The sequence below is a fragment of the Zalophus californianus genome, chromosome 15 (assembly GCF_009762305.2).
Source record: "Zalophus californianus isolate mZalCal1 chromosome 15, mZalCal1.pri.v2, whole genome shotgun sequence".
Classification (NCBI taxonomy): Eukaryota; Metazoa; Chordata; class Mammalia; order Carnivora; family Otariidae; genus Zalophus; species Zalophus californianus.
Genome location: NC_045609.1, coordinates 60728430 through 60746082, shown reverse-complemented (window position 1 = coordinate 60746082; position 17653 = coordinate 60728430). Strand labels below are relative to the sequence as shown.

General features: G+C 49.2%; 1 protein-coding gene across 2 annotated transcripts; it reads right to left on the bottom strand.

Moving 5' to 3' along the window:
* Nucleotides 1-350: 350 nt before the first annotated feature.
* Nucleotides 351-17646, bottom strand: DPCD (deleted in primary ciliary dyskinesia homolog (mouse)). 2 transcript variants are annotated; one of them, XM_027596813.1, is made up of 6 exons: nt 17516-17646; nt 12105-12185; nt 7131-7255; nt 6621-6754; nt 985-1087; nt 351-657 (listed from the first exon to the last, which is right to left on the bottom strand). In XM_027596813.1, the coding sequence occupies exons 1-6, from the start codon at nt 17577-17579 to the stop codon at nt 553-555; spliced, it is 612 nt and encodes a 203-aa protein (XP_027452614.1). In that variant the 5' UTR covers nt 17580-17646; the 3' UTR covers nt 351-552. The 2 variants fall into 2 exon arrangements, with proteins under 2 accessions (XP_027452614.1, XP_027452613.1); XM_027596812.1 differs by having other exon boundaries at nt 12105-12254; nt 17516-17642.
* Nucleotides 17647-17653: the final 7 nt, after the last annotated feature.

Genomic DNA, 17653 nt, shown 5'->3' with positions numbered 1-17653 from the left:
ACCCACACTCTTTGCAACGATACAACACTCCTTCTGTCTTAATATCCTGGGCTGCTTCTAAGGTTTCTGTATTTCAAAACCTTTACCTTACCTCCCCTTACTGTAGGGAGCTCATCTGGGCCCTTCTGCAAGCTAAGACAGCCCAGGGTCTCTGTCTGTCAGCCTAGTGTCCCTCTGAATTTATGCAAACAGGATGGGGAAGACGCCCCCCGCGCTAGGCTCAGGGCTTTCCCAACTCTGCTCCATCGGCGTATGTTGAAGGTCCCTGAGGAGAGGAGAAGGGAGTGTCCTCACCAGCACCCTCCCTGGTGACGACAGCATAGAGCGGTGGACAAAAGGGCAGTCCCCCAACAGTGACTCAGAATGACTTTACTTGGGAGATCAGACCATGATATAGGGGCTAGGAGCACCCCAAGGCCCAGTTCTCACAGAGCCTGGACAGCTCACGGAAGAGAGGACATACCCCTGCACCAGAAAGGCCCAAGCCACAAAGTCCGGAAGAGCCTCATCCACCGGCCATGCTGCCGGAAGTGCAGGCTCAGGGATGCTCCGCTACTGGGTCTTACAGTCCCCGTCATTGCTGTGGGCCAGCTTCACTTTCTTTAGCTCCTTCTGAAGCTCTGACTCAGCCGCCAGGACCTCCTTTGGCTTCTGGTACTGTGGATGGAACCAGGAAGAGCACATCATTCAGCCACATCTCCCCTCCCTACATACACACCCCGGGCCTCCTCTGATCCCGTTATTTGAAAATGAGGAAATTGATGCCTACAAGGCTGAATGATTCGCTCAAGGTCACACGGCTGGATAGGAGCCTTCCACCAGAATCCCAGTCCCTCCACATCACCCTGTCTTCTTCCAGCTGTGACTTCTAAGATCAGCTGAGCCCCCCACCCCGAAGGAGAGGTGCCTGTTCTCTAGCAAGCACATGCCAGGTGTTGGGGCTGGAACCGGGGACTCCTATGGGATGGGAAATGGGCATCTTACAGAGATGATCAGGGTGCAGTTGGCATGAGCAAAGCTCAGCGAGGACTCATCCAGAGGTAGCTGGTATCTGTCTAGGTCGGGAATGGAGAACTTCTTGTAGTACCTGTGGGAACACCAAGAGGTCATCGGCACGTCCAGCAAAGTGACTCCCAGGAACGGGGCAGCAGGCCCTCTGGTGCCAACTTTCTACACTGTTCTTCCACACTTTCCACAGAGCCAAAGAGGAAGAAGGGAAGCCAGTTAGAACATCAGTATGAATGAAAGGCGTATTGGCCAAGCCAGCAGTGGAAGGGCAGGACCCGTCACGGTTCCTTGATTAGACCAGGGATTAGAGTGACTCATGCTTCAGGCTCAGACTCCCAAAAGACATGCAGAAGCAGCCTCTTATAATATACAGCTCAGGCAGGCCTCCGCTGTACCCCAAGAACACGGGAACATGTATGCTAACAAGGGACAGAATAAATCTGGCTAGGGCTGTTCCCCAAAGCTGGGGACCAAGAGTTGCCATTTACATGCAACTTTCTCTGAAGGCCCCAGCTACTTTTTCCCTCTTTTGGGGTCTTTCAGGGCCCTGTGGGCCTGACTCCTCTTGTAGGCCAGAGAGGGAAGTACATCCACAAAGAGAAATCTAGGAGGACAAACCACATGACTCATCTCAGAAGCTGGGTCTCTGGACTACTGTGCTGGCCCTGAGACCTCCCCTCCTCCGTTTTCATACACAATCCCTATCACCTGCAAGGGCCAGTCCAGAGATTAATGATCCTTTTTAGTAAAAACAAACCCAAAAAACCCAGAGAACAATACCTAGCCCAGATGTATACAACTGGACTTCATTCTACAGGAAATCTGACCTTTACCGCAGCAGGAGGTAACGTGTCTCACGCCTGGCTTCATGGCCCGCTATCCGTGGAGTCAGGAGTCAGGACCCAGCTCCTTGCTCCCGGTCAGGTGCTTGTCACCAAGAGCGCCTCCTCTCTAGCTGCAGGCCCGTGTGGCGTCTAACCTGGTGCAAGTGGAGCCCGGGGCCTCGGCCAGTGGCCGGCAGACCTGCTCCCCAGGCCCGGCATGCCCCCTGCCACCGTGGGGGTGTGGGCTGGGAAGGGAAGCGCTGCGGGCAGGTACACACAAACTCAAGTGAGGGGCCTGAGCGGACAGGGCTTTGAATACTTCAGAGGGGCCTGGGCCTGGTGCTGACAGCTACTCCGGGTCCACTTCAAAAGCCCCGCTGCCCCAGGGACTCAGAGAGTTGACATCAAGGCAGCACTTCTGCCCTGCTCTCCTATCCAAATCCCTGGGAGTTTAGCGGAGGCGCTCAGGGCCCCTCTCCTCCCAGGTTCTCCGCTCCCCGCCAAGGTGCTGGGACCCACAGCAGGAGAAGAATGTTTACTTAAAGGCTGACAGTTCAAAAGGAGTGGGGGCTGGGGGATCCTAATGGCACCACAAGCTTGCTTTATTTCCCAAAGCTCTGCCCCAGGGAAAGGCGATCCATCTGCCTGCAAAACCGGGGTGGAATGCGGCCTCATCCTCCTAGCTGGCCAGGCTGAGGGCGCTTCCTGGGGCCCTTGGGCTGGCCAGCAAAGGTGGCAGACACTGATAATAGGGGGGAGTCAAAGGTTAAACAGCAGAGATTAGGTGAACACAAAGGCTTGTTAGGAAGTGTTAACATCTTCCCTGCAAATATACACAAGAAGCAGAACTGGGAGAGAAGCAGCCCGGGCACGCGCGCACAGCCCAGCCGAAGCAGCAGGGCCTGTGTGAGGCCTCACCGTGCAGAGCGTGGGGACATCGTTCTGCCTGCCTGGCTTGTGCTCCAGGGTGGGACAGGGACACGCCTGTGTACCCTCAGAGGGGTGCCGGCTGGGACACTGGGACTGAAAAAAGAAACCCAGGGGGCTTGGCCTCCGCCCACACCTATCACCAGGAGGCGAGGGGGATGGAGGCAGAGTGAGTGTGGACGCTCTGCTTTGTCTTGAGTCTGTTCTAATGGATTTAGTTTACTGGATGAGGTTACACAACTTTGATGGGCAGTATTCAAGGGAGTCTGGGACATCTGCTTCCCCTTCTCTGGGGTGCAGCCCACCCCCTTCTCCCCTCCGTCCCGACCGTGGGGTTCACCCTGCGAGGAACCACACCTGACTTTCTCGCTGGCACCTGGACTAGAAAGGGACCCACTGTGCTTCTGGAAAAGACAGAACACTCTGCCTCAGGCAGCCCTGAGGAGGCAGCAAACATGTCTTTAGGCATCAACTGTGTCCTAGGCCTTGAGCTGTGAGCTAGGGATTTAAAGATGAAGAAGAAAGAAGGCCCTATCTCTGCCTGAGGAGAGCTTGTGTTTCTGCTAAAAGCGAGGCCCTCACAGTGCAGTGGTTCCTGGGCTTTTGGCAGACACGTGACACTCCTCTGTTCCCATCTCCTACTACTGGTCTCAGCCTCAGTCACACAATGAAAGGGGACGTTTGTTAATGCTTAGTGGGACCAGGCACTGCTCCACACACGTCGAATCCTCAAAACAACCCCCTCAGGCTGGTTGCTTTTATTATCCTCTTTTACAAAAGAGAAAACGGAGATACAGATAGGTATCTTGCTGGAGTCACGGTCGGTGGAGAAGCCCTTATTACAAGTAGTAATTCCCCAAACCTCCTGACCCTCCATCTCTCCACACCCTCTCCTCCAAGTAACAGACCCCTGTGGTCTAGGTTCCCTGCTGTCCAAGGACGGAGTAGATATGGGGGGATCTCCCTAAGGATCCAACCACCCTGCAGGTCCTCCGGGCACTCTAACACAGTGGCTTTCCTTTCTGATGGTCAAAAGTGTTCGAAAGACATGGGAAAGCAAAGGCTCTCAGGACAACTCTGGTCCTGGCCTGTGACCCTGGGCAGGCCACTTCACTTCTGGGCCCCGGTTTCTTCCTCCAGATGCCTTCCTCCAATAAAGGAGCTGAATGAACTTTGGTCACCAAACTAGATGAACGAGATGAACTTTAAGTCGCTGTCAAAGGGACCAGAACAGGCCAACTCTGTACCTCCCCCCAAACTGTGCTGAAAGGGTGGCTCCTTCCCTTGGGCTACTTGAGAAGTGACCCACAGTACCCCACCGCTCTCCCGCTCTATCCTCTCCCCAATTTCCAGTCGCTTCCCCACCGAGTCTTTGCAGTGAACTGAGAAAGGACACAAAAGGCCAGGCCTCTAGAGACAGACTCGGAGGAGAGGCTGAAAAGCAGAAGCAGGACTGCTGTGGAGTCACACGGGCCGCGCCCCACACAGCTCCGAAGCGCCCTGCACACCCGCACGTGGGTTTGGCAAGACTGGGCCTGAGAAGCCTCTGGCCAGTCCCGCCCTTAGAAAAGCAGTAGGCAAACCTTCCTTCTTTAACATCACAGCTCCAGGCAAGCCAGTCATCCCTGCCTACCGCAGCCCTTCTTGGACTCACAACGCACGTTCACATACTAAGACCGCCATACGTCCTACCAGAGAGAACTTGTTTAATCCAGTTCCCCAAATTTATTTGACCGCGGAATCCTTTTTTTCTAGTGATGCCTATTAACACCTCCCAGTGTTAATGTTACCAGTGTCAAATCAGCCAAGTTCCAATTTCCGAAGAATTGCTAAAGACATGCTTCAGGCCGGCCATGTGCCGGACGTTTGTATACATACGATTTCATCAAATTGCCCAAACAGTCTGTGATTTTTAACGTATCCTGAAAAAAACTGAGTATCCTGCTCAAAAGAATAACCACTGAGTTGTTTAATTAGTGGTAGTAAAGGTATAAGACACACCACTGCCCCTGGTAGGAGATGAAAATGCCACTAGGCTCAAGAAAGAGCCGGTTAAAGGTTTAGTGGCCTTTCTCTCCTACCTCTGGGCAGAGGGACCTGAGGAAGGCTGGGCTGAGCCAGGCAGGGCCACTGGACCAGAGGTTCAGTGCGGGCTCCGAAACAGGCACTCACATACTCCTCTCCCCTCTGTGGGGATCCAGCCCTGGCCCTGTCCCATCTAGGGGCATTACTCCCATCCCACCAAGCCTCACCCATCAGTTCGAAAATGTCTCCCGCTGCCTTGAGCGCAGGAGTGGGCCTCTAGCCATGTTGCTCCTGGCCAACAGCGCCGCCTACAGCTGGATACGTGCAGCAGATGGGACCCAGAGGATCTGCCCGCAGATGAATTTTTTGGTGAGCTAGCTGGCCTCTCTTCTCTCACTCCCCAGTAATCACATTTCTGCCTGATATCTGTATTCGACAGTGACCTCTGGGGGACAAAAGGGAGGCAGCAGCCAGCTCTACAAACTGCTAGGCTGCAGATTCAAGTGCTATCAGAAGCACTTTTGTTCCCAGTTTGGACCCAGGGCCTCTTACGCCAGGGAATGCTTGCTGAAGCACAGAGTTTGTTTTCCTAAAGGCAATTTCTCTGTTGTCTGAAATTGCTAAATTCCACTTTAGGCACTGACTCCCATTAATGATGAGAACAATAACGGGAATAAACTGCCTTTTATCTGAGGGCTTCAAAGTGCTTTATAAACACAAACCCTTATTATTATGACTTTATATTTATAGACAAGGCCCACTGCAGGGGCTGCTGGCTGCATGAAGAGCAATAATCTTGAAATTAATTCATTCATCTCCACCCCTTCCCCATCCCCTTAACCCTGCCAAAGTGAGAGGGTACGGGGGTCATAAGCAGAGGGCAGAACCCAAGGCTGCGCCGGGGGAGCCTGGGAGCTGTGCTGCTTTCCTGTGGGCCTCGTGGACCTGAGGGACCTGGGAGGGGAGGCGGCACCACACCCCTCGAGGAGCCGGACAAGGAGCCGGGTCCTCCTGACTGCACATAAACAAGTGGATGGATGGCGGCACTTCTGGCCCAAGCTCAGCACCCACGAGGCATGTTGGGTGGCTTCAGTGTGTGGACCAGTCACTCATAAAACCTTCCATTTTAACACCTCAACTGTATTTCATGGGGGTTGGTCCTATACTGCAACCCCTCTGGCCCAGGTCAAGACCAGCTCATTAACAGGGTTCTCCTGTGATCAGTCAGAGCTCTGGAAATCTAAATAGGATCAATGCATTTCCAAGATGGTCAGCCCAGAAACAGCCCTGCCTGGACCACATCTCCTCCTTGGCCACCTTCTGTCCCCTCTCCCCTTGCCTGCCCCCAGCAGAACACTAGGAAAGAAAGAAAGGGAAGTTAGGTACCCCTTCTGAAACAGAACGCAAGAGACTTCCAGGAGGCCAAAGTACCTGCCTACTGCCCCTCAGTCCTGGGCGGGATAAGGTTGGCTAACCCCAGACCAGTACATTAAGACCTCTAACTGCCACCTCAGCTGGGTGTGCCTTCTAGGCCATGGCTCCCTGACAGCCCCAACAGTGATGTCACCAGGCCAAGTTCACCATGGACTGGATCCAGCCAGGGGGTCAAGGTAATAATCTTACAGCAGAACCACCTACGATCACAAGTTAATGGCCAGGTGATTCCTCATCCCCTCATTCAACAAATATTTGTTGAACCCCAGTATGTGCCAGTTACTGGACCAGACATTCCTTGTTCCAATTTCCCACCCTAAGGGAGCTGATTATATTATTCAAGCTGATCCTGCAGAGAGGAAGCCCTCCCACAGGCCGGCAGGTGCCCATCATGCCACTTACTTTTTGTTGGTTGTTCGGACAACGATGCAGCGCTCCTTCTGGTCCACACAGACACTGTAGACGTCCTTAGGGTAGGCGAGGTTTCGAATCCGCCACTGGAAGCTCATCTTGGTGTCCTTGCGCATGAAGATGGGCTGCAGAAGGCAAATCCAACTAAGAGACTGTTCTTGGTGAGGGCCAGCAAGGGATGGCTTCCTCCTCTGCAAAGCTCCACCTGGGGCCCACAACAGGAGACCCTCAGCTCTTCCCACAGCTCCCCCCTGACAATGCTATTCCTGTGACATTCCAGGCCTGGAGCCCTTGTCCTGGGATGACCAAGCCAAGCATTCATTCATTCATTCATTCATTCAAGGATGACCATACCCAAGTATGGGTATTCATTCAGGCAAACACTTCCAGAGTTGTGTGTCCAGGTGGGCACATGGGAGACAAGGTGGTAAATAAGACATGGTGTCTGCCCTCCAGGCCCACTCCCACCACCCCCTCCCGACACCTAACAGAGAGACATACATTGGCATTGTCTTCCTTGATGAATTCAGACCCCAGGCTCCCTGCGCCTGGGAGTGCTGGCTCTCCCACCTCAATCTGCCATTGGCCCAAGGCTCCCAAGGCACTTTTCACTCGCCACTTTCTCACTGGGGAGAGAAGGAAGCAATGGGATTACTGGGAAGGGACTCTCTCTTCCTGCTAAATCACATTAGATGACAGGAAGGGGAGAGAAGTGGGCGGGGCATGGCCTTTACACCAGCTCTGTCCATGTGAGCAGGACCTCCCAGCTGCCGAAAGCCCAAAGCCCAGCAGAGCATTCTGATACTGGATAACCTGGAAAGCCCGTATCACGGGTACCTAAACCAAAGGGATTGAAGAAAGCTCTGAAAGGAGCCAAGTGGAGTTAAGAATCCTCCAGGTGTGATTTCAAGCAAGGGAGAGATGTGCTGGTTAGGAAAAGGGGAGCTACTGGTAACGGGGAACATTTGGATCCCAACAAGTATGAACTGAAATGCATTTTTTTCCCCTCTACAAATGTGCAAAGGAAAAATAAGAAGATGAAAGCTGACAGGCAGATTTGTCTCATGATTTAGAAAGTCCAAACACAGAAATTCACTCATTTCAGGTATACCTGGCTTAAAACAACAGCCCCAGAATTGTATTTAAACAAAATGTTAGGCACATACCAGATTTTAAATGCATTATTTATAGAATATCTCGTGAATATTTTTTGTAGAGTAGGATCATTCTTTTAAAATGCAAACAATTGTCTCTATTTTACCTTGGTTTACAACCCACATGTTTACAGAAGCTCCCCCCACCCCCAAGTAAGGTGCATACGGTATGGCAATTGTAAGTGAAAAAATTAGTTCAGTGGGCATTATCTGAGGACCCCTGCCAGGATTCTGGGAATCCCAGTCATCCATGTCCTCCAGGTGCAGCCATCACGGCAGGGAGCCTTCCCTGCCCCCCACCCCCTCCGAGCTGTAACCCCAGGGCTTCTCTCTCTTCCTGAAGCATCCATGTCCTCTAGGAGGGCAGCCTAAGTGCCACCAAAGGCCAGCAGCCTTCCTGAAGCCGTTGTAAGGAGCTACAAGGTCAAAAAGTGCCTGGTGTTGTGCGGCAGGTGTTCCCGGCCACCCCTCCTTCTGGGCTGGGGGCGGTGAGACCTGGAGTCGGAGTCTCAGGATGGGTTTCTTCGAGACCTTTGGAGCCGCTGTGCCAAACCCAAACACCCTCCCTGCTCAAAGTAAGGCACGCAAGCTGAACACAAAAGTGTGCTGTAAAATTAGAATTTTCCCTTGAATATGTGCTTTTATAAGGTCTGCTGCATTCTGCAGTGTGATTTTATTACGTCTTAGGGCCGAAAATTCTCCCTAGAAACACATTTCCAAGTTTATAATGAAAATTAATAAGGACGAGTAAAACTTGGAAATATGCTTTACAGGCAACTTTTTTTTTTCACAAATACTTCTACTCTCTTAAGTGAATGGACTGTGACCGGGAGTATATCCAAATCTCTTCGTGTAATACCTCGCTTAACTGGAGGCCAGCCTTCTGGCTCTTTCACCACTTTTTTTTTTTTTTTTTTAACACCTTGGGATTAAATTCTTTGCTAGAATGTAGAAGAAAGGCTCCCTACTCATTCCATTATAAGATCCAATAAACGGTTCTGGTGAAGTCCTTATTATTTTCCCCATGTATATGGGCATGAATGCACACGTGCAAATACATACTTTGTCTTGTCTTGTCCTGTCTTTGTTCCTAACTCAAGGACAGTTCCTGCGGCAACAGAGGGCTGTTTCCACCTGCTGTCACTCTGATTTGATTATATGTTAAACCCAAACTGGTGTGTGGAGGGTAGCTCCCTGGGACGCTGTCGTATCCTGGCTGAGCCAGGGCCAGTCCTTGGAAAGGAGCCTCTCAATGACCCCAAGGGGTCTGATGGGGAGTATGTGAAGGAGACAGTGCCTGGGGGTTGCTTCCTGAGTCAGCAGGAAGCAGGCTGATGTCCTTGACTGCTGAAAGGAAGCCCCATCTTTCAGGTAGGCTGGAAAGTGGGGGTCCTACAGGTTCTTTCCCCAAAGCTCCAAGCCGTGGCCTGCTTCCAATGTGGATAATTACATTCCCCTTTCCTAAATACGCCCTGCAGCTTAAACTGGATGCAGGATTCTTCTTTTCTGCCCTTAAAACACTGCAACATTGCTCTGTGGCTATTAAACAGCTGCCGCGTCCCATCCCTGAGGAGGCGGAAGGGAATCGAGTGGGTCATTTATAAAGCCGGTGAAGTGCTTGGGGATGAAAGTGCTCAATATCCTCCAAATGCAGCCTGGGGTGGTTAGGCTGGCGGTCAAATACCAAAGCAGATTAAGCCGGTAATCCAAGGTAATCCGAATGTAACAATGGGGGATGGCCTGCCCTTCAGCCTCTGCCCCCCTGGACATGCTGTGTCCTTCTGGGGCTGGTTTGATGTTCCGATCATTGTTACAGGGCCCTTCGGGTTTCCCCCTATGACTACATACAGCACTCATTGTGCAGGGTGGGAACGAATAGCATTGAGACTGTTGAAAAAAAAAACATGACACCACTATGCTTAACACCGACTGGAAGAACTCCATGCTACACAGATGCACCACTGGCAAATTACTTTCTGGGTTTCTCTAACGGAAAGCCAGTTTAGCCAATTATCAAATTTGTATAGTTAGCTGGAAAAATGGAAACAATTCCCATTTGTGGCCATCACAACCCTGTCTGTATTTTACTTCAGAGAGTGCTTGAGCTCATGTTAGTTCAGGCCAAGATTGTTTATACTTAAAAATTAATAATTTTGCAAGGGCAGCTGGCGGGGGCAGGGCGGAGCGGTCGGAGACCGGTGAGAGAAGGCCCCGGGGTTCAAGTGGGGTGCTCCTGTCTGCCCGTCTCTGTCCTGCTCCGCCGGCCCCTTCTCCAGTCATTCTGGGGGGAACAAAGTTTAGTAAGAACAGAGAGCAGGATTAAATATTCTCAACTCCCAACAGTATGTTGTTGTGCATCATAGCATGGGCTCTTAACCAGGCAGACTCAGACTTAAATCCTAACTCAGAAACTAACCAGCTCTGGAATTCTGAGCAAGGGGCTTAACCTCTTAGAGCTTCCATTTCTTTCTGACTGTAAAAGGGGACAACGGTGCGTACCTCCCCAGGCTGTAATGAGGATGATTCAGTGAGATAACTCATATAAAGCACTTAGCACAGTGCCTAATAAAAGTTATGGTATTAATATCACTATTAGGTAAACTTTAGCCAGTGTTCTACCAATCTCCATTTCTGCTTTTAAGAAAAAAAGGAGTTTGTAGGCCCTTGTCTATTCCCCATCTGCCAAGAGAAGTGACAGGTTAATGCGGGATGCTACAGAGGAAGGTACCTAAACTTATTTTTCATTTTAATTTCATGTCCAAGCACAACTAAGAGGCTGGGGATTATTTGTTTGCTTGTTTTTATGGCCACAGCAGCTCTAGGTGGGTTATTTGCTCTGAGTAGAGGAGAGCGGTGGTGCTGGGGGCTGCAGGAAGGAACTGGCCTGGCAATGGTGGTGCTTAGCCCACGTGACCTCTGCTTTCATAAGCTCGCCCCTGTTAGGCATTCCAAGGCTGTCACCCCCTGGGAGCGCTATAAATTACAATGCATTGTGAGGATATTACTACTGTATTGGTTTCCACCAAATCAGTGTCATATGCTAAACAAATCAAGATTTTTAATAGCACCAGACTAAACCAATTGGGACTGGAACCCAAGCAGCTCATAATAAGGAGGGATCAACACTTCACTCTGCAACTGAACATGCGCAGGACACACATTTTAAGACTGGAGACTAAGAAAATGCAAACCAGTGTAATCCGTGTTGTCGGTTCTAGACATTTATGAGCTGTCAGAAAAAGGGAAAAAGAAATTCCCTTGCCAATACTACCTGTCGATCAGGCCCAGGAAGAAATTAAAGTCAAGAATAATGACAAGAAAATAACCCAAGCCATGATTCCACCATTGGATTTAGCATTTCAGGTGGAACTTAATAAAGAGACCAACTCCCACTGCTGAGAGCCCCAGGTCCTGGGTCAAATCAGCAGCCACCTAGCTCTGGGAAGTCCGTTAATGCTGATGTGCATACCTGGGCACAGAGGATGGACAAATCAAGTAATTCCCAGAAACCTGAGCTGGAGCCCCTATTCATGAGACTAGTCTTAGAGGAAAAGAGCTGCAGGAATGAAAACAACAATGTTGCAAAATCCCCATTTCTACTCAGGACCCCCTTTGATTCAGACATTTTCCAAGGCAAGGGTCAGATTTAACAGTGGGGCCTCTGAGGCCGGACCAGTACCTGCTGCGGCTGTGGCTTCAGAAAAACAAACAAACAAACAAACAAGCAAGCAAAACAAGCAAAACAACTGCAGTTAAAGCCTGCCCTTACCTCTACCCACTCAGCCTGGAGTAGAGGCCCACTTCCAATTCTGCCTTCTCTCTACAGTTCATTCTTTCTTTCTTTTAAGATTTTATTTATTTATTTGACAGAGAGACAGCAAGAGAGGGAACACAAGCAGGGGAAGAGGGAGAGGGAGAAGTAGGCTTCCCGTGGAGCAGGGAGCCCGATGCGGGGCTCGATCCCAGGACCCTGGGATCATGACCTGAGCCGAAGGCAGATGCTTAACAACTGAGCCGCCCAGGCGCCCCTCTCTCTACAGTTCTAACCCAGCAGTTTCCCTATAGAAGACTTCCTCACACTCTCACTGATCTAGAGGTCTGGTGGAGTTTACCCCCCAAGCAGATGTCCACTCCACCCGTGGTGGCCAGCCCTGACCTCACATTATTCTCAGGAACAATCTTGCCTTGAGGGCCTCAGTCTCCCCCGGCTTCCACCTTTGGTGCTCAGTTCCTCCCGCAAGCCTCAGGCTAGAATTGCTTACCCATGCTTTAGGACACCCCAAGTGTTCCTACGAGCCCAGTGGAAGCCCCCGTCACTTACCAAGTAGTTCGCCCATCTTCTCATCATATTCTTCGGCCATTTCCTTTCCATCTGGGAACAAATAGTGCACCTTCCTTCTCCCTACGCACAAAGCAGAGAGTGCCTTACCTTCACGCCTCTTCTTACCTTGCGCCTTGCACATCAAGGGATCTACTGGGAAATACCAACAGCCTTGGGCTTGGGCATGAGAAACCCTCCCATGAACTTCTTACCAATCATGGCCCACCACTACTTTAAGACAAGTCCCGGGACGCCTTTCCTTTCTGCAGCTTTCTCTGAACGTGTCTTTGCAAAGCTCCATAATTTTTCTCATCTGTTGAACTCCTTGCCCTTCAAAATCCAGCTCAAATGTCACTCTACTGGGAAGTCTTTAGCCACCCTGGCAAAATTCATCACTTCCTTATTTGTTTGGGCCTCCCTAGTGCTTTATTCATATCCACAGTGGAGCATTTATCATATAGTATGGTACTTTTTTTAAAGAGCATCCTCTTTCCAGGAACAGTGCCGTATTTATCTTTGTCTCCCCAGTTCCTAAAACCAAGCCTATGTGCTCAGGATATTGAACTGGGTTTCCTGAACAAGCACTCCATCTAGCCACACCATTGCTGTGCCTTCTGCATGTCTCTAGGCCATTCCTAGCACACAGCCACATAATGTTAGTCCTATTATGTTTTCTTCATGGCACTTACCTCTGTTAGGATTTACATTTGTGTGATTCTTTGATTATCGCCTGTCTCTATTAGATAGGAGGGGTTTTATCCTGCTTCCCTATGGTTTCCCTAACACCAAGCATAGTACCTGGCATATGTTAGGAGCTCAACTAAGTATTAATTGGAAGAATGAACATTGATTCAACTTTCACTGAAAGAATGCAAGAATCCAGGGGAGTTTCCTGGCCCAACTCTTCCACCTATATATTATAATCATAAGTATTGTTTTTTAAAGTGACTACTTAATGTCCCCTATTTTTACAAATGGGTGAGTTGACATAGATACGCTCAGTGAGCCTAATAACAGGGACAGGTACCCAACCTACACTTGATAAATAAGAGCTCCAAGGAGCAGCTAAAGGAGTCACTACCTAAAATTTGCAACTGTATCTGATCTACCAAGACTTTTTCCCATTTAATTCACTCCCCTGGACACAGTTCCCTTGAGTCATTCCTAATTTGTATTCTGGGGAAACTCATCTCCAAATTTGCAGGGCTTCTCAGCACTCTAAATCATTTGGATGGCTAATAGAGCTGGAAAGGGTTTTCCTGTCAGGAGTGGGGTAAAAGGTGCTGCCTGTGAGTAGGTGAAGGTGTCTGGCCTGACTCTCTTCTCCCACTGGAGTCCATCTTGAGTCCAGGCAGGATGCAGTGCTTACTACTGGCCAGGCATTTTATGTGTTTTATTGAATTTAATTCTCAAAATAATCCTATCTGCCCCCATTACCCATATTTTACAAATGAGGGAAACTGAGGCTTAAAGGTCATGTAACTTGTCCAAGCTCATAAAGCTATGAAAGGACAGACCCAGACTTAAGCTCATTTGAGGCCAAATTCCATGCTCTAATAACCATACTAGGATGATGTCTATAGCTTTAAATATTTGTAAGGTTGAACACTGTTCCAAAGGTTTATTGGTCATGTTTCTAGTGAATTATTGCCTGTTTAGACCTTAGCATATTTTATTTGGGTATTCATCTTTTCTTACTAATCTGATTGACCTTTATGATATTAACCATTTAATTTTTATATAGTCAACTATTTTTTCCTTTGTAGTTACTACCCAGAGTTGTGCTCAGAATATCCTCCCTTACCCGAAGGTTATATAATAATTATCTGTACTTTATTCTAATACATATTTACTCTACAGGAATATATGTATATGTATATATGTGGATAATAATTTTTTTAAAGATTTTATTTATTTATTTGACAGAGAGAGACAGTAAGAGAGGGAACACAAGCAGGGGGAGCAGGAGAGGGAGAAGCAGGCTTCCCGCGGAGCAGGGAGCCTGATGCGGGGTTTGATCCCAGAACCCCGGAAATACGACCTGAGCCGAAGGCAGACGCTTAACGACTGAGCCACCCAGGTGCCCCAATAATAAACAATTAGTATACTTTGGTAAAAAAAAAAAAATACATGTATGAGTGTACATGCATGGAAGAAATATGGAAGTTTATGCATGAAAATATAAATTATGGGGGTGCCTGGGTGGCTCAGTCAGTTGAGCATCCAATTCTTGTTTCCGGCTCAGGTCACGATCTCGGGGTTGTGGGGTTGTGGGATGGAGCACTGCACTGGGCTCTACAGGGAGTCTGCTGGAGATTCTCTCCCTCTGCCCCTCCCCCCATTCGTTCTTTCTGTCTCTAAAATACTAAATAAAAATCTTTTTTTTTAAAGATTTTATTTATTTATTTGACAGAAAGAGACACAGCGAGAGAGGGAACACAAGCGGGGAGTGGGAGAGGGAGAAGCAGGCTTCCCGCGGAGCAGGGAGCCCAATGCGGGGCTCAATCCCAGGACCCCGGGACCAAGACCTGAGCCGAAAGTAGATGCTTAATGACTGAGCCACCCAGGCGCCCCATTTTCTTTTCCTTTTTTTTTTTTTTTTTAAGATTTTTATTTAGGGGGCGCCTGGGTGGCTCAGTCATTAAACGTCTGCCTTCAGCTCAGGTCATGGTCCTGGGATCGAGCCCCACATCGGGCTCCCTGCTCCCCAGGGGCCTGCTTCTCCCGCTCCTTCTGCCATACCCCCTGTTTGTGCTCTAATAAAGAAAATATTTTTTTAAAAAGTAAATTATGATTATCTCTAGATGGTAGTTGATGGGTGATTTTACTTATTTTCCATATTTCCACAATGAGCATAAATTCTTTCTGGAAAAAATTTGGAGTATTGGGTTCTTATTACCAATAGCAGTGCTTTTTCATGGGAGGGAGGTAATATCCTCCTCACAGCCACACACCCATCAGGAGGGTAAATCTATAGGAGAGGTTTGACAAGACGTATCCATACACTTAACATTATTATTATTATTTGGTTTGGGGAAGAAAGACCAACAACATTGTTTTGTGATGCCACTAACAAAAAAACCTAACAAAATCCTAGATGATGAAATATTTGTTTAGCTACCATCCTGTGACCAAAGGAAGTGAAAGCAGGGACTTGAATATTTGTACCCCCATGTTCACAGCATGATTATTCACAATAGCTACACAAGTGGAAGCAACCCAAGTGTCCATCAACAGATGAATGGATAAACACAATGTGGTGTATGATTACAAACGTGGAATACTATTTAGCCTTGATACATACAACACAGATGGACACTGAAGTGAAATAAGTGGATGGTAAGTGAAATAAGCCAGTCACTAAAGGACAAATATTGTATGACTCCACTTAGGTGATTACATTCCTGCCATAATCAAATTCATAAAGACAGAAAGTAGAATTGTAGTTGCCAGAGGCTGAGAATGGGGGAGTTAGTGTTTAACAGGTACAAAGTTTCAGTTGAAGAAGATGAAGAAGTGCTGGAGATGGATGGTGGTGATGGTTGCACAACAATGTGAATATACTTCATGCCACAGAACTGCATCCTTAAACATGGTTAAAATGGTAAATTCTAGGGGTTCCTGAGTGGCTCAGTTGGTTGGCAACTGCCTTTGGCTCAGGTCATGATCCTGGGGTCCCAGGATCGAGTCCCACATCGGGCTCCCTGCTCAGCGGGGAGTCTGCTTCTCCCTCTGACCCTCCCCGCTCTCATGCGCTCTCTCTCTCTCTCTCTCACATAAATAAATAAAATCTTTAGGGGCGCCTGGGTGGCTCAGTTGTTAAGCGTCTGCCTTTGGCTCAGGTCATGATCCCAGGGTCCTGGGATCGAGCCCCGCATTGGGTTCCCCGCTCCGCGGGAGGCCTGCTTCTCCCTCCCCCTCCTCCCCTGCTTGTGGTCCCTCTCTCACTGTGTCTCTATCTGTCAATAAACAAATAAAATCTTTAAAAAAAGAATGGTAAATTCTAGGTTATCTATTTTTTACCATAAAACCAGAAACCACAGTGCTATGAGAAAATGTCCAAAATCTTTAGCTTGGCAAAGGAGATCACAGCATACCCCAATTTATCCAAAATCCCTCTTCATTTCCCACCATTTCTCCTCACTGCTCCTTGAGAAAAGAGAACTTTTATTCACCCTTGCATCCTAGCACCTAGTACCTGACAGTGTGGGGGGTTGTTTGGGGGAACGCTTAAGCCTCATTAAATGTTAGTCCCCTAGTAATCAGCCATATACTTCCACAAATCCATACCTTTCTTTACACGTGGATCATTCCCTCTTCCACACTTAGCAAACACGTATTAATAGGACCCATAAACATCACCTTTTCTGTCAGATCTTCTTTCAAAGGGACGATCATTCCCATCTTCGTGCCCTCATACACTTTATAGAAGATTCCAACCTCTACTTAACACCCACTCTTATTTATTTACATATCTTTTTTCCCCTTCTTTGCTCTAGTACACAGCCTAGCACATAGTAAAAGCCTCCTTAAATGCTGCGTGAACGAATGAACAAATGAGCAGGTGATTTTAATTTCCATGCTTCCCTGATTGGCCTCTGCCCGTGGATGTGCACCTCCAGCTGGTCTACAAGCTACAGGAATTTAGACCTAATTCATCTGGCTGCCAGGGGGTGCAAGGAAAGGACCCCTGCAGCACTGGGGGTCCTACATCCGTCAATCCTAGGGTGAGACAAAATCAGGGCTCCTTACTCCCAATGCCCACCTTTTCCAGGCACAGCGCCGGGACCCTTGCTGTTTTCCCTACAGACCCCAGGGAACATTTAGAAGTTCACTTACAGACATATTACAGCTGGAAAGGACATCAGAGGTAGCCCCTCCAGCTCATTTTACAGATGAGGAAAATAAGGCCCGAGCAAGTAAAGAGGCTGTGACTTAATGGCAGAGTAGTAACTAGAGCCCAGGTCTCCCGCCTCTTCATTACGCCAGGCTGCATTCTGCAACAGAACCCCACTGACTGGACGAGGGGCTAGGGCTGGTCTAAAACCCTCTTTCATTTCAGTTTCCTCTTCTCTAAAATGGGGTGGAAAATTAACAGCCTCTTGGGACAGCTGTCGGGAGCAAACGACATAATGAATATGAAAGGAGTTAATATTTATTAGTAACAGAACTCAGAGCAGGGCGAAGTGGTGTAGAGGAAACGAGGAGGTATCCAGAGACGCGTGTTCCAGTCACGTCATCTCTCCGGGCCTCAGTTTCCTCATCTGCCAATGCAGGACTGGGCCTAGTCTGGCAGCCGTGGCCCTTCCAGCTTGGCCGTCCCAGGCTCGGAGGCCCTTCGCGGAGGCGCCAGCGCGGAGGGCTGGACCCTGGGGGAAAGGACTAGGGAGCTCGTGGGGGCCTCGAGTTACCGTCCTGCAGCAGCGCCGTCTTCTCGGCGGTCCGCAGACTCTCCAACCAGCCGGTTACCGCCATCTTCCCTCCGCCCAGCCGTGCGACCAGCCGCTGCCATGGCAACCATTCCGCCTACGATCACTTCCGGCCGACCC